Source organism: Heliconius melpomene, chromosome 5, assembly GCF_056956725.1.
Source record: "Heliconius melpomene rosina isolate 202511_hmr_F chromosome 5, ASM5695672v1, whole genome shotgun sequence".
In the NCBI taxonomy this organism is placed as follows: Eukaryota; Metazoa; Arthropoda; class Insecta; order Lepidoptera; family Nymphalidae; genus Heliconius; species Heliconius melpomene.
Window position 1 is genome coordinate 310,586 of NC_140393.1, and position 27,508 is coordinate 338,093.

At 35.0% G+C, this 27,508-nt stretch overlaps 2 protein-coding genes across 4 annotated transcripts; one reads left to right on the forward strand and one right to left on the reverse strand.

Moving 5' to 3' along the window:
* Positions 1 to 1,555: 1,555 nt before the first annotated feature.
* On the reverse strand, positions 1,556 to 6,276 carry LOC146538749 (uncharacterized). 3 transcript variants are annotated; one of them, XM_085185242.1, is made up of 3 exons: positions 5,382 to 6,276; positions 3,342 to 3,624; positions 1,556 to 3,093 (listed from the first exon to the last, which is right to left on the reverse strand). In XM_085185242.1, exons 1-3 carry the CDS (start codon positions 5,709 to 5,711, stop codon positions 3,086 to 3,088), a joined length of 621 nt encoding a protein of 206 aa, XP_085041368.1. In that variant the 5' UTR covers positions 5,712 to 6,276; the 3' UTR covers positions 1,556 to 3,085. The 3 variants fall into 3 exon arrangements, with proteins under 3 accessions (XP_085041368.1, XP_085041367.1, XP_085041366.1); XM_085185241.1 differs by lacking the exon at positions 1,556 to 3,093 and adding an exon at positions 3,108 to 3,252 and having other exon boundaries at positions 5,382 to 6,272; XM_085185240.1 differs by lacking the exon at positions 1,556 to 3,093 and having other exon boundaries at positions 3,108 to 3,624; positions 5,382 to 6,270.
* Positions 6,277 to 23,842: 17,566 nt separating this feature from the next.
* On the forward strand, positions 23,843 to 26,009 carry LOC146538750 (protein charybde-like). The gene is made up of 3 exons (XM_085185243.1): positions 23,843 to 24,146; positions 24,557 to 24,902; positions 25,006 to 26,009. The coding sequence occupies exons 1-3, from the start codon at positions 24,086 to 24,088 to the stop codon at positions 25,088 to 25,090; spliced, it is 492 nt and encodes a 163-aa protein (XP_085041369.1). The 5' UTR covers positions 23,843 to 24,085; the 3' UTR covers positions 25,091 to 26,009.
* Positions 26,010 to 27,508: the final 1,499 nt, after the last annotated feature.

The window sequence follows — 27,508 nt, forward strand, 5'->3', positions numbered from 1 at the left end:
AAACGTTCTGTATAAATGATACATACAGTAATATTATTATATTTCAATGTACATACAAATATATGTAAGAAAACGCGATGCGAAACATTAATTATTTTCATTTTCTGCTCTGCGCTTAAACGCGGCGTTGAGTTCTGTCACGTAACACACAATGACTCGAAACTTGGGTGGAAAGAGGAAATGTATTGTAACACGATGTTCCTTCTGTATGCTATATAGGATTTTCTTAAGCTAAAATTAAAATTTTAAGCAGTCTCCAGAATCGACATCTAACCCGCAATCATCGTCTCACTGGTCCACGGTGATGTCAAACGTAGCTATACTATATGAATATTAACATTTCAATACAAATTGAGTAAGTTCTTTATTTAGCGCGGCGACGACCAGTCTAGTGTTGGCAGCCAGCCTACCTACGGCTGACACTTCTAAGAAACATTATGTTGTTACATATACACTATATACTCGTATAGGTATATGTTCATCTTTTCTTGTATCATTTGCAAATTACTATATGACTATTATTTCTCGAAACTTATCGAACGAGTTCCGATACATTGCGAGTTAAGGGGGGAAACTCAACGCCGTGCAAAGTTTAACAAAGAGAGAAAATGAAAATAAATTAAATATAATTTATTCTTCCTTCAATTATTCTTCCGAGTGAGAATCGAACTCATAATCGTCTTGTTTACAGTCACACATTAAATGGTCAAGTAATTATTTTTTTTATTGAAAATGTTACAGGAGGATTTGAACCTGAATACCTGTAATAATTAGCTAGTGTTGAAATCAACTAACTTACGTACCTACCTAATACGTAACCTACCTATGTCACGTCACATCGAATATATTTTTAGTCGAGATAAAATTTGGCGTTAAACTCCACCAACCAGCCTCCGAAAATGATATGAAATTTTAGAACCAAGTATATTTTAAACACTTAGGTATTTTCGTCACAAACACGCGTGATCTTATTAACATTCATTTAACGTATCGCAACACTCACGGATATTATTAAAACATTGTCTTTTTTCTTTGTTTCATTTTTTACTTATTTATATAATTATAAACGCTGGATCTCGCATATAGCAGATCATGCAGAGAGGAAATAGTATTAACACACTCCGTTCCCCAACATTGTGTTACCAGAGGGACAATGAGTGGGAATCGAACCTACAACCTGTCGCGTTTACAGCCTCTCGTGTATAACTGGTATATTCCACTTTCCACAATCTCTTCATCGCTGATGTGCAGATATCAGCCAGCAACTAGGAAAACCGTGTGAAGACCACGTTTCTATTTATATTATTTTACAATAAGCTCACTTGAACACGCAATACTTTCTTTTGACTTTAACAATGTTAGCTGTTTGTCTGTCTGTGTAGCCGCATCTCTATTATATGTACTACGAGAACGCGTACCTAACTTGTTTATGTGAACTATAGATTTTAAAATCCCGTTTTTTTAGGAAAAGAAAGAACGAGAATATTTTTCAAAGATCTATATACCAAATGTACCGCGTTTATCTAGCTGCGCCTTTTCTATCACTTAGTTTCATACTAGGTGTGACTCATTGTCTATATACGGGTTAGAGCGTGAATTAAAAAAAAAAACAACATATATTTTTACATCTCATATATCGTACTAGAATCAAAATATCAAATTCAGCTGAACTTGGTATTTAATAAACAGCAGACTGCTGGGCGTCGTTGTTGAAATATAATAACCGCCTATGCAGCTCACACACTCACATTTTACTGAACAAGCTTAAAACTACACTGTTTGTAATATAACCTATTTGTTTTTAAATATAACAAAAAAAACTACTTTACGTATTCTACCTACAGGGAACCTAGTTCCCAATTACCATCAAATATATGAAACATTGCGTATAGAGTGGCGAAAGTCAACGTCCTTTTTTTCGTGTTATCAGAGTAAGAAAATAATAATAATTCGTTACCCTAAGCGGGATTCGAACCCACAACCGCGTTTACTGTCAGACGCTGCCCACGACGACCTCAACTAAATGATACACACATTCATAAGCAACTAGTTTGTGACGTAAAGTGGCGTGATGGGATCGCCGTGCTCTAATGCATCTAGCCTTTACCTATTTCAATCAATCAAGGTAAGTTTTAGCATACATTGAGTGTTAAGAAAATATATCATAAAATTATTTACATAATAAGCACGCAATGGATTAGATAGCAACAGTACGGAACGATGCAGTTTACTGTTGCAGAATAAAATGACTTGCTTTATAATTCTTTGAAAAATCCATTGCATTTTAGTATGAATTTGTATTTGAGGGGTGCAACTGACAGAGCAATGGAAAGAAATGTTTTGTAAACATTGGTAAAAGTGCTATCGTGCACCACATCACGTATACAGTTTAAAATGGTAAAAAAAATAAGGAAAAATAGATAATTTACAATATTGAGAGCGTATGCCACTGACGAGTTGAAGACTTGCGTTTTTACGTGGAAACGTCAGATTTTTTTATAAATTGACAATGATTGACAGATGGCTGAGAAATGAGGATTGGAATTTGGATTAGTTTTTTTCTGGAGAAATTTCTTCGTGATTCGCTTTAGATTTGTGAATATAAGCAAGATAGTTAATTAGATAATGGGTTTGATATCAGTCCGCAATCGGTTAGGTAAAGTGCAACATACAATGAAGTGGAGAACGGAGTGTTTTGACTCTACCTTTCCTGCGTCTACCCTGCTAACCGGGTTACAGCGTGAAACCCATAGGTGGCATATTAGTTGTTCTGGTTATAGCAAGGTGGCGAAGGCTGTCAGAAGATAAGATAGAACGTAAAATATATGTTAATGACGCTTCATAACGTACTTCCTTTTAACTATTAATCATTATTTAAGTATCCAAAATTATGGTAAAATTATGATTTCTTTGACCAAAAGAAATGATTGTGGGTCGAATTTCATTCCATGTTATAGATGTATCCCGCAAGTATCAAGGTAGGCAGAGGGAATCTGGGAACCTAGTTCCACAACACGCCGTCAACATCTATCACGTTAATAGTGAGACACTGTTCCACTGCACCATGAGGGCTTAATTATTTAATTCACATGACTGAAACAAATAAATAATATAAATCAGGTTTTATTTTTTCAATTATACCCAAAAATATTGACTAAATCTTAAATGTAATTAATCTGACACTAAAGGGTTTTCATCAACTGTCGATATCAGCACATACTCGGAGCAGCCAGCATTATATTTCTTCATTTCCTGTTCGAATAAAATATTATTTATCGCTTGTTTTATCATGGACCTCGTCCTCTCGTTGTGTTTCCTCAAGGACATAGCAATGTACTCACCAAAGCTGTCACACTCGTCTTTCTTTTTGTAGAAATTTTGCCGTTTATATAATTTTCTTTCTAAAATCCTGGGCTTTTCAGGCTCTCTCACTAATTTCCTTTTTAAAACTCTGGTCAAACGTGGTTTGGAATTGATGTACTGAATTTTTGGTAACGTCTGCTCCTCTACTTGCGGTTCTCCCTTGATTATAATATCAATTGGACTTCCACGACTGTCATCTTCTGATTCTTCTGATTCTGCTGCTTCTTCTTCTGCTGTCTTCGATTTTTTTTCTATTTGTGTCTGAAAAACGTAAAAAAATGTGTTTTATGTCATTTTATAAGACAGAGCTTTAAGAAAAGGTAAGGTAAGACATTTATTTAGACACAATAAGGCGTGGTGTTAAATTCAACCCCACACTCAATCACTGAAATGTCTGCTGTGTTCTGACCAGATAGTTTTTTTGTCATTTTCATTAATTTCTAGATAAACAAAAATAGAATATCAAACTTATTGTACCATTTGATTATGCGAATTTAAATCGAGGTCGTGTTATCAACGCCGAATTGGAAACAATTGGTCTTGAACAGAACACACTGTATGTATGTACGAGTATGTGTATGAATTGTGTGTCAGGGTCGTTTCTTTATATTTGTAGTTGAGTAGCTATTCCTTTGTGAAACTAGTGATTCGTCCCTACTTTTTATTATTTTGTACAGGAAATACCGCTCCGTATACGCTAGGAAGAAGAAATATAGTATAGGATTTGAGACACTGTTTAAGTGGGGGATTGGCGGACTTAATGACGTTCTTTGTCTAACATAGCGGGAAATAAGAATAATGTATAGCACCTATTCGGGGTCGAGCCCACAGGGCCACAACCATCGCTTCTCAAATTTTAGCCAAATTCAATGATTGTGCCAGTTGGAGGAACTCAACGCCTTATATAGAACCTAACTGGTGACTCTTATTTCTCCTCTTCACTCCCTAACCATCCCAATTCCAACGGCTACATGCTTTTCAACCTTTTCCAGTACAAGTCCAGTACTAGTATTTGGTTTGTCAGTCAGTCGTTTATCAACAGAATAGAATAGTTTAACATTAATTAATTTTAGATATTTCAATAATATAGTAAAATATGTAATTATATGTAATTTCATTCAATTGTTATATTATTTATTAAAGCTAGCTATTGGCCTCGCCAGCAATTGTGCATACACATTAGCGTTCATTCTGCTCGAATAGACGGAAAATATTAAAGTTTTGCATATTTATTTAATGCCGTCGCGACACAGTGGCGTTCTATTCTGGGGATGGGCTTCAAGAAAGTGAAAAATGTGGAACAAAAATGACTTAAGGGTGAACGGAGTGTCCTAACACTGGGTCCCATATTTCCTATCATGTAAGTGCAAGATACAGCGTGAAGGAAGGTGGCCTAGTTTTTGGTCGAATTGAACCTTACATTCCAACTCTGTAACGCTGGCCACGGGAGCCTGTACTGTGGGCGGGGATTAATTTTTATATAATCATACGTATTATAAAAATAATATTTTTATTACTATTATTTATATAGATATTTTTTAAAACCTCTTTCTTTCGCGTGATAAAAAAATTAGGTCATCTTAATTACGAAATATTTAAAAGTTTCGAAAACTGGTTTGGTATTCATTATTAAGTAAAAGAAAGGAGGAAAATTTTAAAACATTTTGTATGTAAACATATTATAATAAATTCTTAGTAATATTTTTTTATATTTTCACTCTGTAACCTGCATACAGAGTGATGCAGATTTTAACGCCACGCTTATTCTTTTAAACCAAAACAAGGAACTGAAAATAATTATTCCTTCGAGTGGGGATCGAACCCACAACTGTCGTGATCACACGCTCAACGACCTACATGTACCTACGTACATTTAGAGTGCAGCGTTGAGTTCCACAATTCAATATGCAATGCCTTGGGAATTAGGCAGCACATGATGGATAGAGTCCGTCGTCTTTTTAAAACATAAATAAATAGAAAATAAAATATATATTTAAATAACGTCTCATCTTATTTACCGATGAAGCAGCGTCTTCATGCGATATATGAGTAGGCAAGAAACTCAGCTCGTTATACAAAAACCAAGTAGATCGTCCCCCGATTCGAACCTTGGCCTTTTCCCGTCTGTGAGAGGCCAATATAGAATTGAATTTCTTTTTCAAATCAGCTATTTCACATTCGAAAATTTCCGCCAATTCACACCAGGCCTCGTACTTCGCCGCCTGTACTCTAAAGTGGGAGTGTTTTGGATCCCACAGGCACGTTTTTTTCTTATATTCATTTACTAAATTAATTATATGATCGTTTGTCCATCCTAACTCCGTCGGTTTATCTTCTATCGAACTCATCGTCTCTTTATACAGTTACTTTTAGTATTGTTAGGCAAACGAGGTGTTCAGTTCCGTCACTCAACACGCAATGTCTTTGAAATAAGTGCAAAATGAACATTATATGAATGTCACACAAGTTGGTAAAACTACAAAACACTAACTATAACATATAATTCACAGACTACCTCTTCAATTTGTGCGATTTAAGTTATTTACTTTTCAAAATGAGGCTTCACTAGTAATATTAGAGTGACTTCCATAAATTCTAAACAAGTTCTCCCGAATTCGCGCGCACGTTCGCTCGCGGAACACTCGGCGAGCGACTGGTTCGATAAACTTACAGCGTTGTATGTTCGTTCTCGCTCAGCTACGTTCGGTTTCGCTCGTTCGTTCGAGAATGTAATAAAATATTCGTTCACTTGGAGAATTACGATTGCTTCGGAATTTCGGATACTCGGGGTAATATTGTATACACAAATATATCGTTACACGCTGTATCCCGCGTATACTAGAGTAGGCAGAGGGAACCTATTGTTAGGTTACAATGTTCTCCACGCACCGCACCTCAATTGTTCCCAATTTCAGAACAAAACGCCGCACTTTGTCTTTTGACTATTGTAAGGAAATGAAAATAATTAATTCTCAATACAAGGGATGTGTATATACATTAGTCTATAGCAATATCATTTTGTAAGCAATAAGGCAATGGCCGTGACATTTTAAATAAAATATATAATATGTATGTACTGTACTATATAATGTCGAACATTTTCAATTATATTACAAAGTTAAAGACGTGGGAGTTTCAAGGTTTTAGAGGAAGTAGTTGTTACTAAGAGACAGTAAAAATTTAGGCTCTTGATCAATTACAATTTAAGAAATATATTAGGTACATATATAGTCGTATATGATACAGACTACAGTATTTCACTGTAAGAGCGGTTATTATGGGTTCGACTTCCACTCGGGGGAATTAATTATTTTTATATTTTTCCCCACCAGAAAGAACCGCACTGGATACTGAACAAATTATGACGAAATACATGTAATTATGTTCATATAGTAAATGACTGGGCAAAATTAATGATTTCGTATCATTGCGTCATTTTCCTTCAATAGAATAACTTAAAAGGAAAATTTATAGTACGATTAATGTGAGAAATTTAATAATAAAAATATTCTTTATATGCCCATATTTGGAATTTTATATTATATGCTGTGATTGTGGAGTTAAATGCATACCACATTAATGTGAGTATAAGTAGCGACTTAAGTCTCCCCTATAGCTTAAAAAATAGAACTGAGTCATTATTCTTTAAAAAAATGTTTTATTAATTACCTGTTAAGTTCATTAATTTAGTTCTCGCTGTATCCGCATAAACAGGTTAGGCAAAGGGAAGCTAATGTCAGGACACTGTTCTTTCAATGTGAAATTATACCGCGTTTCATGGTTAACGGAGTGTTTTATCACTATGTTCACTCTATGCCTGGTATGTGTGGCACACAGCGTGAGAATAAAAATCTACATGTTGTCTTAAAAGCTTTAGCTTTTAAAACGTAACGAGAATGGAACCCACACACCCCACCACAAGCTCCCATATAGACGTACAAACCTAGAAACAAACTGACATTAGTTTGTACCATCAGTATATAATCGGGGTAATTATCTTAATCGCTGAGATCGTTTCATAGAGTTGTATATATGATGGGCGTACGTGACCTAGCTGTGTCGTACAGCGTACAGCGTACACCGTACACTACCTACTGCCACTGGTTCTAGAACTACTAATTAGGCTAAAAACCTATATATTAATGGGTAATTAACTTGTTTATTATATACATATGTATTTATTAATCTATTTCAAATAAAACGTTATTAGTTTGGGTCGCTATAACAAACACGGAGCAGGAAAGGTAGTGGGAACGTAGTGTCAAGACACCCCTTTCCCCATTTTCCATTGAATTCTAGAGGCATTGCGTGTTGAGTGTCGGAACTCAACGTCACCAGAGCGAACAAATGAAAATATTAAATATCTCATTTTCTCGTGTGGAGATCGAACCTACAACCAGTCGCGATTCCGATCGCATTTTGTGCCCCTGCGCCACGACTGGCCTCAATTATTATATAATTAATTTAGTTAATTTTATTATAACGTGTATATTAAATATAATATAATTGATAAGTCGGTTAGTTTTAACTAAGCTAACAATTAGCCTAGATTTTATTAATAATTCAAGAATATTTAGAGGATAAGCATGTATGGAATTAATGTCGTAGATGTAATAGATTGTACCATTGATTTTGAAAAGAGCAACTGTTGAGTTTCTTGCCGGCTCTTCTCATCACAACTGCTTTCCGAACCGGTGGTAGCTTTTTGTTCATATGTTCATTCGACGATTCAAAAGTGCTTATAACAGTCTATTTGAATAAATAACAAAATATTTCGAATTTGAATTTGAATTTAATCTATCGATCCCCTCTGTCAGTATCAAACTAACGACTGTCTGACAGTGGAGCAGCGTTGAGCGTCGCCGCGCAATACGCAATGTCTCAAAAGTGTTCGGGGCCATCGTGACGCACGGACACAAACGTGACACTGCAATTGTGTGTTCGAATCCCATTAAGGGGGATTGAAATATTTAATATTGTCATTTCCTCGCTCTGTTAATGAGGCACAGAGTTCCCTCTGCCTACCAACCTAAATGCGGGATAAAACGTGAACGTAAAAAAAATCGAGATAACAATAATTTATGAACATACAAAAGGTTAGGCTGAGGGAACCAAGTGTTACGACACTTCGTTCCCCATTTTCCGTCTAATTTTCGAGACATTGGATGATGACTGGTGAATCTGTCACCTCTACCTCGTCTTGTTATCAGTGTAAGGAAATTAAACTTATTCATTAGCCCGAGTTGAAATCGAACCCATAACCGTCGCACTCCAGTCACACTTAGCACTTTACTAATAACTCTGTCTTCTACAATTCATTTAGTTATTGTAATCCATTATTGTCGAAAAAGTGACTCATTATGAAATTAAAAAAAGATCACCAAATTATACAAATTCTTGAAGATAGTGTCACAGTTTCGCAATATTGTTTTAGCCTAGCAACAGCAACGCTTGCGTCACTACCGTCACCGAGTACCGGCCGTTGTGCCGATTTTTTTTTTTTTACCTTCACGTTGTATCCCACATATAGCAGGGGAGGCGTTCGTCCCTTTCCGCTGAATTCGAGGCTCTGGTACCGCGCCTTTGCCTCGGTACCAGAGCGAAGAAATGAAAATATTAATAAGTAATAATTTATTCCCTCGAATGGAAATCAAACCCACAACCGTTGCGTGACACTCACATGCTTGTGCCCTGCCCTGCGCCACGACAGCCTCGAACTTATTGATTTCTATTACGAAATAAGTATTGTATTTTAATAAGCTGACTTACCCGCACTCGAAGACGTCCATTATCTTTTAAATTACATCAAACCTATTGACTTAATATATTTTTTGTACTAATACAATTATTGTACAATTTAATAGCAATTAGAGTTAATTGGGGTACCTGAGTACGACTAACCATAAAGTAGCTAAATGTTATTGGAGTCGTGAAATGCACAAAAAGTACAATTCTTCAATTTAGTTTATATAAATTACATTCTTCGTAATGTAACTAACGGTAGGTATCTAAGACGTTCAAGCCGATTGGCAAAAAACTGAATAATCTTTATTTCTATTCTAATATTTTAAAGCTGCAGAGTTTGTTTGGTTGAACGCGCTAATCTCAAGAATGCTGTAAGTAACTTGTTGACTCTGTTTTTGAAGACTCCCATAGACCCCCACATAGTAACCAACAAGGTGTACTTTTAATAATTTTGAGAACATGTACCTAATGCTAAGACAATTTGGAGACATCACATGTGAGCGTGCGTAACTAAGCACCGTGCTCTCTTTAATAATAACAATGTAACAAAGAGACACCTGTTTCACAATTTATCCACGGACGGAATCGACATCAGTCCCGAATGCTATTACTTAAGACTCGCTTCCTTTGTTAAACCACCTTGACTCACTTTACGTCTGCGTATTGTTTTACACATTATATTATATTTAAAGTAATATAGTGACGCAAACGAGACGTGGCCATCGTGGCACAGCGACCGGCTGTACACACGACGGTTGTGCGTTCAGATCCCACTCGGGGAATGAGTTATTTCTTATTTTTCCTAGTTCGTTCTTTTGCGGGGTACAGCGTGAAGTTGAAATAAAAACAAATGAGGGTGTCTAATTGTAAACGAGGTACTGGTAGTAGCAATGAGCAATGATCCTCACGAATGATTATACTGTTTATATTAAAAAAAAACAGTCAAATGCGATTCGGACTCTCATACCGAGGGTTCTGTACCAATTAAAGGATTGTGTGCCTATTCTAAGTACAATTTATAGAAGTTGACAAACTTAAACTTCGGGTCATATGCATTCATTTTGTATAAAATAAATAATTATTATTATAAGTTTATAACGATTTTGTATGAAATGTCTTATGTTTATAAATTTGTTCGTAAATTCTCTTTTTTTATTTTTTTCCAGGTCCCTACATCTAGCCATTGTAGGAGCAAGGGGAGGATCCTAAAGGTTATAATAATAACCTAGAGGATGTTAATACAATTTCATACAAAATTCAGTAATAATAATGACTAGACCCTGGTATTTTTGATTGCGTTGACTGAGAAGATTGAACTTCTCTCTGCTGCAAGAGATCGTAAACCAGAATATTGAATACTAATTTCACGTTGATAACTCCACGAGATCTCGAGATATGTGGTCGTGACAGACGCGTAGAGGGACACTAGAGTCATCATGTTACACGCTGTCTTCCACATATAGAAGGTATGGATAGCTCAGTCTCAATTCTAGATACTGTACATTGAGTGGCGGAACTCAACCCAACGTGTATGACTAACCTAAAACAAATTATCAATTCATGGTATGAATTAGTTCCTGAGATTGGCGCGTTCGACCAAACAAACTCTTAATAATATTAGTATGGAATATACAGTTACTTCCCATGTCAATCTACCAGTGTGGGCTTCTATTTGTTTGTACAAAGTGTTAGAGCGTTACCGTCAACAACGCCCGTTTATTATATGGACCGTTTATTTTGAAAGTGGTGTAAGTCCATTTTCTTTTGTTTCGAGAAAATTAAAGGTTAGTATGTCGATGATTATGCAATTTCATTTACCGACCGATTTTAAGTTGTTCAAAATGTGGGTTTTTTTTTGAGAAATTAAACACGGACTAGTTATATATAAAAAAATTACATTAAATTAAGCATGAATTACGTGATAGCTCATTTTTCTCAAAAATGGACTTACACCACTTCCAAAATAAACGGTCCATATATAGATACTGAGGGAACCTTCCTACTTGTGGTGTATTAGGGACGCCGCGGTGGCTCAGTGGACAGTGTGCCTTCCATTTTGGTAGATGGTTAGTGATTATATTTAAACTATTTCCGATTCAGCGCCCTAGTATATATAAACTGTTAAGTTCTGCTATTTTGTTAAATATTTTGGAGAATGGAACAGAAACTTGGTAATGGAGTGTCTTAACACTAGTCTTCCTCAGTTTATTACGATATGTAAAACAATATATAATTAAATGATCTCTATGGACTGCCCAATTCTTACATTACATGTTCAGATGCATGGCTCAACGCCGCGCATTGTCTTGTTGCCAGAGCATTGAAAAAATTAATTCGAACTGAACCTACAACTGTCGTATTATTTTTAATTTCAACGGGCAGCTGTTTACTTCCATAGTAAATATTAGCATAAGTTGACAAATTGAGGTAAAAATCACACCTTGCTCGTTGGCAACCCTTCGAAATGCAATAGTTTAATCATAACCGTAACAGGCAGCTGTTACACCCACTGTTGCTATGGGGTCACTTTTGTAGTTATCTGTTGTATTTATTTTATTTGCAAGTAATCTGTATTCTAATTGTGGGTTCATTTCTGTTCTTTTTTTAATTTTCACTACATTTCGCATATAGCAGGATAGATAGAGGGAAACTAGTGTTAAGACACTCCGCCTCCGGCCTTCGTTTACAGTTGGACGGTGTACCACTGTGCCACGACCACCGGAATGGTAGCTGCTATTCCACCATAAGTAGTCCCCTAACAGTACCTACTGATAACAATGACAGCTTTGTTTGAGTTGATTTCACGTACGAGTATTAACCAACACAGATGTTTATGCAAACAATATTTTATTTTTTGTAATTTGTGAAGATAATTATTTCCTCACTTATTGCTCATATATGCTTATGAGAAATAAGTGATAGATGCGCTTTGCATACCAGATTACCAGATTGACAAAAATATATATATAATTGAAATAAAATCACTTCGCCACGTGAGAATCGAACCCGCGACCGTGTACCACTGCGCCACGACGCAACCAATTTTAGTTTTCGCCAACATGTACTATTTAATTAATAATATTTAGCAATAGGAGTTCTATTAACTAATCTAGGTATTAAGGTCGAACCATACCTAAAAGTTATTTATTACGACAGTCTGTAAATTTCGCCGCTCAACACGTAAAGTCTCGAAAATTGGGCAGAGCATGGAAAACGGAGAGTTTAATCACTAGGCTAGCACCTAAGGCACCTAATCAAATATTTCAACATTACAATGTTAACAATAGAAGAGAAAACCACTACTTTCGAGTGGTACTTTAAAATGATATAAATCTTGGTGCACTCTCACCTAATCCTTATTCGTTCAACGCAGTAACTGCAAGCTGCATACTGACGGTTACAAATGCAGGTATAATGTGGAACCATTTTGTATTCTGATGTAATACTGGATAATGGATATGTCTCTGAATGGACGAAGAGTTCACGTATCTCGTATATGGCAGGGTATGCAGAGAGCAGGAGGTGGAACGCAACAGTCTCTGTATACCTCTTACGCCTCGTCCACTGTCATCAACTTCTTTATACATGCCATCCTGGGTGCATCATGCTCTTTACGTGACCTTCCTCCAATATTATGAAAACTCAATCGAGGTCTCCTTCTGCCTTTCTTGCCACTCATTCTTAGTTTATAAATATTTTTTGTCATTTATTTGTCATTCATTCTCTTAACACGCCAAATCCACCAGAGCACGTTGTTCTTCGTTTTCAGTGTGACATCTCTTCATTGCGGGTTCGGTCAGCTTTTTAGAATTTCTTCGTTGTTTGATGAGAACATATGGCTTAGTGGTCAAAACGCTTGGACAGTTTTCACGAGGCACGGATCAAATCCCTCTACGTTCAAATTTTCATATGTTATTAACAATCCCTTGTCCCAAGCAAAAGGGAGCGAATCCTTTACAATTTATGACATTTTGTCCCTTTGTGTTATTTTGAAAGGCGAAATATTATAAGTAAGTATATGGTTTTGTTAAAATCTTTTCATGTGTCTGGTTAATAGTGGTAGGTGTAGATTCAAAATGAAAATCCTAACACAGGGAAGATTTATTCCGCATATAACAAGGAAGGAAGAGGGAATCTACTGTTAAGATCGTCCGTTCTCTAATTTCCGCTCGAATTCGAGACGTAAGGTAAGTGACGGTAACTTCGTGATAGTACGTGGTTTCGTGAGTTTTGCTTCTGGCAAAAATAATAAGCAATTTAAGTATTATTTACGGAAACTATATATTGGTATATAATCTTTATACTTTCAACTGTCTAAAAACTAAGTAACAATATTTTAATGATAAAATTGAGCGTATAGCGACATTTTAAACGCAGAGTTGGCTACAAACTGCATTGTAACGTGTCTGCGATGCTTGCGACCGTAAGACTAGGGTAAGAATTTCTTAAGGTTGTAGAAAGACAAAAGTAAGTTATTCGAATAAAACATTGAATATATGCTTTTTTGTATTCTATAATTAAACATTTTATTGAAAAAAAAAATAGATGGAAGCATAAAATTCTTTTAAAATTGCAATAAATCGATTCACGAAATAGCAGACATTTTATTTATCAAGTGTCCGCTATTTCGTGTTACTACCGAATTAGGGAAATCTTAAATACTTTTTAATAAATTTATATTTATGTTATAACTAAGATAATTTAAATTTAAAGCTTAAAATCAGTTACTGTATTTATTAAAGTTTCTCGTGATCGAAATTCGGTATATGTTTTGTCCACTTAAATTTCTATATTACTATTTTAAAGGTAACCTGAATTGGTAATTTTAAGCTAAATTCGTATAGGTACTGCCAATGTAATTTTATTTTTTAATCAACCTTTATAATTTATTGTTGTGTATTTTATCGAATATACGTGGTTGTTAATGATTACTTTACATAATGTAAAAAATACTGAATAAACAGAACTGCGGAAGTTACTAAAATCAGTAACACGAAATAAGATCCCCTACATTTCATTATTTTCTCTAACTTCGTGACAAATAAATCTACGTAAAATCAGCACATTGACTTCTTTGTCTTTGTTAATAGTGTTTATCTTAGTCTTGTTATAAGTCTAAATAAAGATCTTTTTATTTTTTCAAGAATTTTTCAGGAATATAATATATACCTACTAAACACAAAACGCCGTACAAACTGGTTGCGAAAATATATAGTTCTATAAACTGGCATACCTAGCTTCAAAAATTTAACTTGAATTTTGAGTTTTTTTATATATTTTTTATAAAAAAATATATAAACGTTCAAAAATGTAGTTTTTTTAAAACTGAGCTTATATAATTTGTAAATTATAAAAGTTGGGGCTACTCGTGGCGCAGAAGTACAAAGTGTGACTGTAAAACCGACTGGTTGTGGGTTCGATCCCCACTCCAGGAGATGAAAATAGGAATAGTATAGAAAATAGAAAATATTTATTTAAATTTATATTTCAGGCAAAGCACGGCGTTGAGTTGTGCCACTTAACATGCTGTGACTCCGGAATTCCGCAGAAAGTGGGGAACGGAGTGTTTTAAAAACACTAGGTTCCTACCTATCTACCTACCTACCTATCTACCTACCTACCTACCTAGGCCTATCCTGCTGTGTGCGGGATACAGCGTGAAGATGATTTAATTTGATTTGATTTTTTTTATGAAAGTTTTAATGTCGTTAAGCTGATCTACCTATTTTTTTTTATTTACAAATTCTTTACAATCCAAACCAATAAAGGTGTTAATTTTTTTTATTATAAAACCTCACTCGCGAGGTAAAAACTTGTGACCCGAAATAGGGGACACAAACTCACGAAGTTAGAAACAGAGCTAAATTTTATCACGAAGTAGGGTTCAAATTAGAGGTCCACAAATAAATTAATATAAAAATTAAGGTTAAGTTAAACCGCATAATTCACACATTAAATTACTGCCAAAAGACCCACTTTGATCACACTAAAATTTGCAAATTCATATAACCTTTAATAATGTATTTACAATAGTTTAAAGTTATGAGAGCCTTAAACTGCCGAACTCCCGTACATTTACCTTAATGTGTGGAGTGGTAAAACTCAACGCCGGGCTTTGTCTTGTTACCAAAGTAAGTAAATGAAAAAAAAAATTGGCAGAGCAGGAATCCAACCTACAACTGTCGCGCTTATAATCAGACGCCACGAAGGCCTCCAATAATAATCCTCCAAAGAATACTAAAAGTCCAAGCCAAAACACTTTAAATAATTCAAAACAGTTATACTCGTACATACATAATGAAGCGGAAATCAAACCTACACCCTATAATGATACAACAATCAGTGCGCTTTACGCTCTATACCTGTTTAACCATTTATCAATTTTAATCGCCCAAAGTATACCAGGCTTTTGGTTAGGGCTGTCATTAGACCAAAAATAAGATATATTTTAGTTATTTATTTGAGGCCGTAGTGGAACTGCGTTTGACTGTAATGATGATGTTTGCATTTATTCCCTAAATAGGGGGCTCAGATGATTATACTTAAAGTATTTTTATTTTCTCGCCTCAATAGTTAAGCGCGGCGTTGAGTCCCACGCAATGTTTTGAAAGTTGTGCGGTAAGTAGGGTATAGAATGTCTTACACACAGACACTAAGTTTCCTAACGTGAAAAAAAGCGTGAAGCTGCTTCTGTAATTTTCTTTATTTAGGAGAATAAGTTCCGTTTTATTTTGTTTAGTATAAAAGTAACTATTTTAAAAATAAATACTCCCGATCTTTCCTTAAAATTATTCATTTTCAATTGTGCAAATACAAAATATTTTCTTAAAACAAAATATATATTTTTTTTAGAGAATATAACAAGAAATTACTTACAAAAATACTAATATTATATTATATAAAAATTATTTTAAAACACTACTAATACTAATACTTTTCATTAAGCTTCAACCCTATGAGGCACTATTAAGCGTTACACCGTATCACGATAGTACAAGGTTCAATTTAGAATTTTTGCCCCAAAACACCAGTAGCTAAATAAATCAAGTAAATGACTTTTAAACGTCTATGCTCGGGAAGCGGACCCGATATGATACTTATAGGAATTCAAATTAAATTTTATGGTAAAGGCTACGGGCCTATGGAATATTTTTAATTATAGCTTTTGGACTTAAAAATCCTTTTTTTATTTCTGGAACTTTACAAACTATTCTGCGGAATAAGGGTAGAAACTTTCTACCTTTATTCCGCAGAATATTTTGTAAAGCTTGTATTTTGTAAAGACATTTAAAAAATTGGAGAACCAAAATTAAACGTAGCGGCATTCGAACTGGCACTTCTCTGTGATGCAGAATGAGAGTTTCATTCTTTTAAGCCGCAGCCCAGCTGTGGGAAACTACAATATCACTGGATGAGTGCCCATGTGTAAGCCATATTAACGGTCATTGATCAATCGGTGATCCTGCAGATAAACCAAGAGCTGACTATTCTTTATGCTCCCCATCGCTTTTGAGAGCAGAGAGGTAGCAGCAATAGGCATTACTTGATTGGATTGAAACAATCACCTTTCTTTGGGATCGGGTAGATAAGACCGCCCTTTCACGGGTTCCACTGACACTACGCTGAGTAGGAGTGCCGTAACAAATGAGTTAGCACCAGTGTCAGCTTAAGAGCACACGAACGGAGCACTAAAAGAAAGATACCATCTGGTCCGCTCAACTTGTGTATGTCCAAAGAAGAAAGAGCTCGCCTAACAGCCTTTTAGTTAAACTCTAAGCATTGTTAAGATATTTCAGATATAATGGCGGTAGCGAAGACTAGCTGAAATTGCCAAGTGCAGCCTTTGAGAGGGCCCAAAACTGACGAGCACCTGACGAGAAGCTCTCTGGCTTATACCCGATTTTAGCCATATGCTCGGACCTCGCTCTGGTAATTTGCTACTTTAAGCTAGGTACCTACATAATAACTCTCGGATATATTTCATTTTTGAGGCTCCTTTCTTCTTCAGATCCTTAGTGCCCGAGTAGACAATTGCCACGGCCAGGATATGCCCCGCGTTTGCTAAAGGCGGCAAGTTTCCAAGACTCCTTTTTTATTTCCAACTGTTGTGGTTGTAAGTTTAAATAACACTCTAACAAAGAATTATTTTCTCATTGCCACGTCTAAGCAGAGTACGGCGTTAAGTTATGGCGACTGACAATTAGACTATAAAGGCCAGAAAATCGAAAACGGAATCACCGATTTCTAAGTATACAACTACTACAAAACAAAAAAGGCCTTACTTTATAGCATATTTCAAGAAGATAAAATGACTATTGTCTTATAAAACTATCAAACGATTCATGTATTATTCATTTGAACCATGAATACGGACCCTTTTGCCTTATTCTATTCTATACTGAAGTAAGTCATTCAAGAACATGTTCAAGTGAAGTAGTAAGTCTGGTCGGTGCCCGCTGTGTGTATCATATCTCATTTTTATTATGTCATAGTAATATTAAGCTGTCCTGCATATAGCAGGGTGGGCAGGGCGCAAGTGTCTCAACGGGTAGGACACATTTATCGTATTTATGTTAAATTACATAAGAATGTACAAATAATAAACTATATATAAACCTTCCCTGAGAAATACTCTACCTAATGGTGAAATCCGCATCAAAATCCGTTGGGTAGTTAAGAAGAAGAAATTAGGAGAGGCGGATGGCGATTTTATGTTTTCGTATCTTGTATGTATGTGTGTTTGTAACACCTCATATCTCCAGAACCGCTGAACGGATTTACATAATTTGGGTATCGTTAGATTACTAGTGTTCTTAGATAGGTGACATTAAAGGCGGCGGCCATGGCGGCTGTGGGACGCCATTGGACTAAGTAAAAAAAAACATTTTTGGGTTTGAATAGCACAATATGAGTATCAAATTCAAGAGATCAATACGAGGAGTTCAAAAAGGTATATCATATTTATCATTACCTTAATGAATCGTAACAAAAAAGTGAAAAATAAAAATTATTTATAAAAACAAACACCCCGAATGCATACAACTAAAAAGAAAATTAACAAACCCAGTAGTTTATTAGGATGAACAGTCGGGGCCTAGAAGTAATTCTTCAATCAATAAAATCCTTACCAGGAACTCGCATAGTTGAAAGATGTGCCGAATCAACTATTAAAGAAATATTATTTAAATCTATATATAATTTAGATTTTAGAGGCGAACTATGGTACTCGAGACAAACCTTCGTGGTTTTTTGTAGTGCCTTATTAATGTAAAAATATATTTGATAGTAATAAATTAAAAAAAATATATGTTTCACCAAAATACGCCTCAAAGAAGTTCGTGAAATCCCAAGTTCATTAAATCTCTCTCTGGTTGACAAGTGTGGATTGGTTTGCACGGACGTGGAAACTTCATTAACAGCTTCCTCTGTCCTTATCGACCTCGGACGCCCTGTCGGTTTCTGGTTCAGAACCGAACCCGTAACCTCGAATTTTTTGATCCACGACCTGATTACACTCTTGTCATTGGCTTAGATTGGGTAGATTGAATTCAGAGCGAAATATACGTCGTACAACAGTTCTCGAGTCGCCATTTTTATAATAAGCTCTTATACAGAATGCACGTTGTTCGCCGGTGAAACGTTCCATAGCGAATGAATCGAGAACCCCTTCATCCGCGCCTTCGCCTCGCGCAGGGCTGAAAGGCGTACGAATTTGAAATTTCGTACGATTTTCTAGCCTAAACAGCGTTTTTTGCTAATTTTAAAAGCACTATTTAAAAATTTTATATATTGCTATCTATTATTATATTAGTTTTTGCAAATAGGTATTATTATATAGGTAGGTAAACAGCGCTGGGTCTCGCAAACAGCAATTAATATCTCTAAAATGTTAGGTAGCGTTAGACAAATTTAAATATAAAAATTATATTCTTCAACTTTGATATAAACTATTTTTTACTAAAATAAATTTTATTTTTCATTATAACAAAACGATTTTAATTAATTTCTTTAAGCCGTTGTCGGTTTGGATCTTAGTTCTTTAGTAAGTATAAATCTTCATAATGAAATAGAATAAAAACTGTATTGTTTTTTTTTTGTAATTCAATAACATTTGGTAACTTTTGTATATGCATGGCAACACAAAAAAATAGAATAATTACTAATTATTTTTATTATATAATTTCTTTTTGGCTATTTTAATAAAATATTTTTCTTTAGCTGCATCTATACCCATAGCACATAGTAGGAGAGCGGCGGAACTCAGAGAGCGAAGTAATAAATATTTCATTCCCCTAATGGGAATCGAACCCACAGCCTGTCGCGTTTACCGTCGCATGCCCTTGCGCCGCGACTGGCCTCATTTGTTTTTCTAAGATTATAATAATTAATAGGTATTATTAGTTCGATCGATACTATCGCAAGTACAGATAAAATTAATTTTATCATTTATAACTGCAATAATTGTTGTATTAATGTGCAACTGCTGATAAAATGAATGACGTGGACTATAAACTGGGCTGTCAACCTTATTATCATATATTTATATTAGCTGCATGCTACTTCCCATGTACAGGAGTCAATCAGTCAGTGACAGAAATCTAGTGTTAAGTCACTCCATTCATCACTAACCGGCCTATTTTCGATACATTGCGTGTGGACTGTAAAATGGAATTGCAAAACAGGAATGGAGTTCAAGGAATTGACAATAATTCAGTACCCTAAGGTTTTTTTAGCTTTATGCATTGAGTCAATACTAGCGACTAGAGCGAATAAATAAAAGTTGCGTTTACAGTCGCACGTTTGTGCTCCTGCGCCATGACTGGTCTTAGTTCTTTAGTAAGTATAAGTATAAGAAATTATAATGAAATAGAAAAAAAAACAGTATTTTTCCTTTTTGTTACTGACAATCTGTATACCCTCCTCCTCGGCAACATATTGTATACCTGGGTCATCCAGGCAATATACGAAATACTACGAATATTATTATCCCTTAAGTACTTTATATAGAGAATTATGAATAAAATTTAAGGGTTGTATAAAGTATAAGCAAGCAAGTAAACAAGTCGAAACATGTTTATTACCTGCCTTCCTGCAGGCCCCCTCTTTGGTATCTTATAGAATACCTAGGCAAAGTATAACATAAACAATATTTCATGTATTACCGACACGTTTTAGATATTCTATACATTTGGAATTATACAGATTATCGTATACACACATCATTAAAAATTATTAATATTTGGTTACTTTTTTTGATATAAAGCAACACAAAAAAGTAGAATAATTACTTAATATGTTTCTATATAATTTGTTTTTGTCTATTTTTAGGATTAATACAAAACTTATTAGTTATTCGAACATATTTATTTTATATTAATTCTCGTATTCTTTTTTTGGTATCAACCTAAAAATATTAATGATAAGTTGTGTTTCCATAATAACAGTATGTTAGAAAAAAGGCAATTAAATGAAATACACAATTAGAAAAATACATTTTATTGAAAAACAAAATGGTTAATTTAACATAAACATTACATTAGGTAGTCAGTGGTAGTTTTTAACATAAAGGTATAAAGGCTTGTAAAGTAATTCAGATTAGTAATTAAAGAATTGTGTAATTCAAGCGGGTGAAGCCGCGAGCGAGGCGCTAGTATTATAATTCATGTTGAATATTTTTTTGTATTAAGAAAAAAAAGTTTAATTACTTTGTTATTGTAATATTAAGAATTGTGATAATTGAAGGTGATTATATTTTATAAATATGTCTCATTCATATAAAAGGTTACGTAATCAGAGTAATAATCGTAATCGTAATCCCGCATATCCTGCTAGGCTAGGCAGAGGGAATCTAATGTTAAAACACTACTCTTTTTTGTCCAACTTTCGACGCATTGCATCGCTAATCGCTAATCGCTGTCTTATTACCAGAGCGATAAATAAAAAAACTTATTCCCCTGAGGAGAAACAAACCTGCAACAACACTGCGCCGCTGCGCCACGAAGATCTCTGAATTTTAACCTCAGTATTAAGTTATTCTTAACATTAAAGTTATAATATAACAAAATAAACTTATAGTATTATCAATATTACAAGTAACGAAAACACTAGAAAAGCAGGCTAGACAGAGGGAACCTGGGATCCTAATGTTAAGTAATTCCGTTCCAATTACGACACTTCCGTTCTCTTTTCGCATTACGTGCAGAGCGGCGGATCTTAACGCTGCGCTCTGCCTCGACACCAGAGCCTTAGAACATTACTCTTGTGAAAAATCTATTATTGCATTGTATGGTTAACCGTTAATATTTCCTATATTCTAAAACTGATGAACAAATATTTTAAGATATTTATAGAAAGAAGACAAACATGATTTCCACGAAGAATGGTATATTTGCGAAATTTCCTAATTAAAGTCTAGAAAATTACTCACCGTTTCGTAATCTCTTAAAGTTTTTCGTAATGACAAGTTAAGACGTGTTCATTTTATGTTTAAATTTAAATTTGATTTTTTTGCTAATTAACTGTTTTTTTATAAGTTTCTTGTATTATACTAATTTTGTCTCTATACTTCAAAATTATACTTAGGTAGATAGTAATCTTTATTTATAGAAAAGAAGGTTTTAAGCCGCGATATATTATAAAGTAGGTACCTTATATTTTGTTTTATTATTTTGTTTCTTTTTATCTGCATACAAGTATTCAAAATTTATATACTTTTGTCAATAAAAATAATATTTATCACGGCAGATAAAACAGACACGTAAAGAACAGATAAAATATATTTTTAATACTGCTATCTCGAGAAAAACATACTATTTTATAACTAATTTATTAATTAGTTTTTTTATGATCATTTATCAAGCTGATATATGTTTCTATATATTTTTACATACACGTCTATAAGCTATAGAAAAAAAAATTAAGTGTGGAATCACTCTCTTTTCCACTAAGTTTTCTACATAGACATGTTTATCTAGAATATTAAGAAAACTATGTAATAAACAATACCTTTTCCTATTTAATAGAATTACAAATAACTAAAATAGACTAACATAAAATACTTGTCAAATAATCTAAAACTACAAATTACAACTATACTTTGAATATATTTTTTTCGTATATCATCTGTTCTACACTAAATTAGGAAAAGAGGAGAATGCAGCAGAATGGGATACAGCGTGAGCTTCTCTTATCTAGCTCCATATATTTTTAGTTTAGTTTAACTAAAAAAACAAGTAACTTCCATTACAGTACAGAGTACCAGCACCGTGGTCCGTGACTCACTCAAGGCCGACACGCCGGCCGGCTTCGCGTAGCAACTAACCTTTCTTTTCCTTTTGTTCCATTGTTTTCCATGCAATAACGATTGCAATCGAGATAACAGTTTTACATATCAATTTTTATGTATAATATGGAAATTATTTTCTTGTTTCTATGCAAAGATCACAGATTATTCAATTTTAAGTAAAAATCATAAATTACTAAGCTATTAGTAAAAAAAAAACGTCGAGTCACTAAACTCTTAGATACATTCAAACTAAATATATGAAACGCAACAATCAACAATTATTCAGCCTTTGATAAAAAAGCTAGTTAGAGAAGTAAAACAACTCTAACACAATGTAATCTAAATTACCATTAGTAAATAACATAAACCACTCAAATAAATGTATTTTTTATAACATTATGTAGAAATATAGATAACATAAAGAAAGTGAGATAATATTTTATCTGGATATCTTTTTAAACTTCTAATTTTACTAGTATCATTATAAAGTTAAATCAAACAAACATTATTTCGTATCATTGATATATATTTTCAAAAAACAACATTTTCACATAAAACAAAAAAAATACCAGCTTTTCTATATTTACAATTTGTATATTGGTAGAAAGTTCCAGTAGGCTTATGCAATATGTTCACATTAATGACTTGGATACTTTTGTTTATAAAGACTGATAGGTTCAATTGTCACTTGAAAAAATTGGTCATTTTCATTTCGCCGCTCTGGTGAACGGTAACAAGGCAAACGCGGCGTTGAATTCTGCCACTTAACTCGCTTAATGTGTAGATAATTGATTGGGGAACGGACTGGCTTAACACTAGGTTCCCTCTGCGAACCCTGCTATACCCGTGAAGCGGTTTTTTAATCTACACTGTTGCCAAGTGCATTATTCAAGGTGTTAACGAAATATTAAACAAAGCCCATTGTTCGTTGTTTCAAAACAACGTCTATCCGTTAGCGACCAGTCTCATTTACAGCGACAAATATATGTACGTTATTTTACAATTCAAAAACGCACAAAAGAATAATGATTTTATTTAAATCTAAAAGATAATACTAAAAAGACACGTCATCAACCCTAGCCGTTGCGGCATCTGATACACTAACATCAATACATTATCTAAAATAGAAAATCCTTAATACTAAAAGATGATAATATTAAATGTAAACCTAAAACTATGTATAAACGAACTGTAATATTAATAAGAACCACGTAAATTAAAATCACTGAAGTTAAACTTCACAAGTAACAAAAGGCCGGCCGGCACAAAAGCCGGTAATCAAGGAGCAGAGAGACGCGCTCTCCACTTGAAGGTTGGTCGCGACTGGCGCGCGGTGCCCCCGCGGCCCCCCGCGGCGTGTCCCCCTTCACCCCCGCCCCCGTCTTTCTATATATACCGCGAGTTCCGCCCAGCATCGTCAGTCCGTCACAGAAAGCCGAGTCGGGGACAGTGGGCAAAGACCCAGTCAATATCAGATCTGATGATAGCGCTTCGCCCCGATCTCTAAGCTAGTCCACAGTGCTTTTAGCGGTTTTTAATAAATAATATTAATAGTAATAACGTGTTGTACAAATAATAATATAGGAAAACGTGATATTTTGTTAGTAACAGTAGTCGTCGGTTCCGATCGAGGAACAATTTTGATAAAGTAAAAACAAAGTGTACAATATAAGTCATAAAAATTTGGAAAACATGGAGATACTGCCGGTCACGAGTCAGTTTAACGTCGGAGTCGGATTCAGTAGTGAAAAAGGTGAGACTTTCTATTCATTACGACCTGTGGTGGGGAAGTGACTTTCTAACCGGCTCAGGTGTTGCTAGGCGGCGCGCGCAGCCCCACCACCTATCACTACCTACCTCACTGCCTAACTTATTACCTAGCCTAGCCTAGCCTAGCCTAGCCTAAAACCTAGATGAAACTTCTGGAACTATAACTACTACAGTTGTAGTACTTGTAACCTAAGAACTAGCGGCTCCAAGGAAACCGGGCAAACGTCACGGTCAGCTGATATAACAGCTGTTACCCTCTGTTAGCTAACAGCTTTGCTTATCTTGAAACATTAACATTATAATTATAATCCATTTGTAATACAAATTAGACTAATTATACTTAAAAATATTCTTTAAAAACAATTTAATAATGTCAATTTTCTATTGTTACAGCGTGGAATGGTCCGACGTGGAGAGAGGCACCGATATCTGTACCAACAGAGGCAGCATTGGCCCAGAGGCTCGAAAGGGAACTTCGAGCAGCCAAGGGAGCCAGTGAGCTAGCCACAGCTGAAGTCCTGGTGCCAGCGGAACTGTTGGCGAGGGCTTCGAGACAGACCCTGGCTCTTGCAGAAGGCGAACCCTGCGGGTCGAGGGGAGCAGCGGTGATAGTGGACGTGGCTGGAAGACGCTTAGCCGCATTCAAGATAGACCCAAACACATTAACCACCCATGAGATACACCTCCACTTGGAACATGACGCCACCAACTGGACTAGTTTACTGCCGCAATTCTTAAAGTGAGTTTCAAGCACCTAATTTAATAATTTTGTTGAGTTTATTCGTAATTCTTTCTGTATATCTGTTGTAACCATCATAACTAATAAACTGTTATCTTTCCAGAAACCTAACGAGAGGCGGCACCATCATAATCAGCCCACAATTCACGATAGAAAAGAAAAAACTGTTCCGGGGTCAAGCGGAGTGAGGTCTCGCGTATCGCTATTTAAACAAAACAAAAAACAACAAATATCAATCAATATTATTAAAATATATGTATATTAATTATATTTTGTAATAAGAAATAATGAAAAAGCACAGCGTGATATGTAAAGTATAGTTGTAGTAGGCGCGGTGGCGTTAGGGCCAGCCAGGCCAGGCCGGGCAGGCCGGGCAGGCAGGCCTTGATCTCGGCTGCCGCGCTTGTGATACCGATACCTTGGTCGATTTAGTGTTACGTGTTATTTTTGTTTGGATTATATTGAGTGGATGGGTGGTATTTATTGGGCCCCGGGGACCTGGGAACCTGGGGAACCCGGCCCAGCAACCCGGGCCGCACATTTGTTTGTGATACTACTTTTGTAATGTATAAAATTTTAATGAGATATATTATACTTTAATGAGAGTTAGTTATGAGAGTATGATTAGAGGGCCCCCGAGCCCTCAAACTGGAAAGATCTCAGGTTATATTATATAGTTATAAACAAGTATTAAGTTATTTAAGTTTTAATATATAAAAAATGAAAGAAAATGTGCGTACGGACGGTACGCACGCCCGTTTGACGAGATGTTATATCGTTGTATTGTATACATCCAGTGTAATTTATATATACGAGTTTATTATATAAATAGCAGTGTTTTTAAATGAAATCTAAATGTTCGTAGGGTCCAGTGTTTTAAAACGCACAATATCATAGTATTAGTTCACACTTTCATCGGTTAAATGGAATAAAGAGAGTCAAGTCACTTGTAAACTTCTAAAATTGTCAACATTTACAAAACTAACAATGAAAAAAAATGGAATAAAAAATCAATTGTTTAATAATTGATTATTATTTCACAGACCGTAAAGGAGAAAATGTAGAAATTATTAAAGAAAAAAAATACATACTAGTTTCAATAATGGATACCTTGTTTTTGTTACCCGATGATGTCACCCCTCACGACCAGCTTCATTAGCATATGCCACAAACAAAACACTTACATATACATTCATTCCAAAAGAATTAATTCACAATAAAAATTCTAATTCCAATATCTAGATCTAGAATATAAATGAACCTATTAAAATATGGTAAACAACATTTTTGATCTTTTCTAATCAAATTCTAATTAAAGATATTATTTGTATGACATATTTAAACTTGTTAATAGTTTTGAGCTCCAATCCGATTAAGGCCTTGTTTATTTTCAATAACTTAGTAGATATACTTTCATCTTTTTTTAGTTACACACTGCCGCCCGCACAGAGCAACGTAGGCAGAAGGAACCTGGGAACCTAGTATTAAAACACTCCATTCCCATTATGATATTTCCATTATTCACTTTCCATCGAAATCTGGTGCTTTGCTTCGATACCAGAGGGAGAAAATAAAAATATGAAATATTTCGTTTTCTTCGAATAGGAATCGAACCCACAACCTGTGTTTACAGTCGCCCGATGTGCTCCTGCCTCAAGACTGGTCTCAGTAGTAGACAATGAGAACCACAAGAGACACTAACACACAAAAAGAAACGATACACAAGACCGGTATAGCGAGTTCAATTCGTATAACAGAACCGGTTCTGAATGGCGGACCATCATCCCGGCACTCAAGTAGGTCAAACTGGAATAACTTACCTGTTTACTTATAAGAAAATTATGTTTTTTCTTTCGACTACCACTACGTTTCCCATTTGTTTGAGGTTCCCGCAGTAACACGCATATATCAGGGTAGCCTCTGAACTTAGTGTGGCAAGACAGTGGCAGAACTTTATATAACATATTTTGTCTTCATACCAGAATGGGGGAACGAAAATAATTGATTACTCCGACTGGGAATCGACTCCACAACTGTTGCGCTTACTTCCGTTATTTATTATCAATAAAGTTTTATAAATTAGCTTTTACTTATTGTTACCAAAGAAAATAAATTTTGAATGAAAATGAAAATAAATAAATATTATATACTATCAAGGAAAAAAAAACAAAGAATTAGTAGTTCGTGAGGTTAGCGCGTTTAAGCGAATACACTCTGCTTCATAGTATTTATTATATTGTAAGGATTTACATTATTTTCATTAGATTTTTAACCAATTCTTGTAATGTAAAGAAATAAAAAAAAATTAAATATGATCGGTAACCATTGTACCCCAGGTGTACAAACCTGCGACTATAAACCCTAGAGGTTGTAAATTCGACTCCCACCAGGAGGAATTACATATTTATTGGCAAAGCACGACGTTACGTTCCGCCACTGAACAATTCGGCGGAAAGTGGACAACGGAAGCGTGCTTATCGGGAACGGAATGTCTTAACGCTTAAGTTGCCAGGTCCTACCTGCCTATCCTTAAGGTTATCAGGGCTCAGTGGGACGGACGCCTCCGACCTGTGAGCGCAATAGTTACTTACGAGCTCGATCGCTAC

Excerpts from the sequence above, each read along its gene's own strand:
- LOC146538749 (XM_085185240.1), bottom strand. The coding sequence starts at position 5,711 with ATGAGTTCGATAGAAGATAAACCGACGGAGTTAGGATGGACAAACGAT. Across the intron at positions 3,625-5,381 it reads ATGAAGACGCTGCTTCATCG|ACACAAATAGAAAAAAAATC; the intron begins GTAAATAAGATG and ends TACGTTTTTCAG.
- LOC146538750 (XM_085185243.1), top strand. The coding sequence starts at position 24,086 with ATGGAGATACTGCCGGTCACGAGTCAGTTTAACGTCGGAGTCGGATTC. Across the intron at positions 24,147-24,556 it reads CGGATTCAGTAGTGAAAAAG|CGTGGAATGGTCCGACGTGG; the intron begins GTGAGACTTTCT and ends CTATTGTTACAG. Across the intron at positions 24,903-25,005 it reads TTACTGCCGCAATTCTTAAA|AAACCTAACGAGAGGCGGCA; the intron begins GTGAGTTTCAAG and ends TTATCTTTCCAG.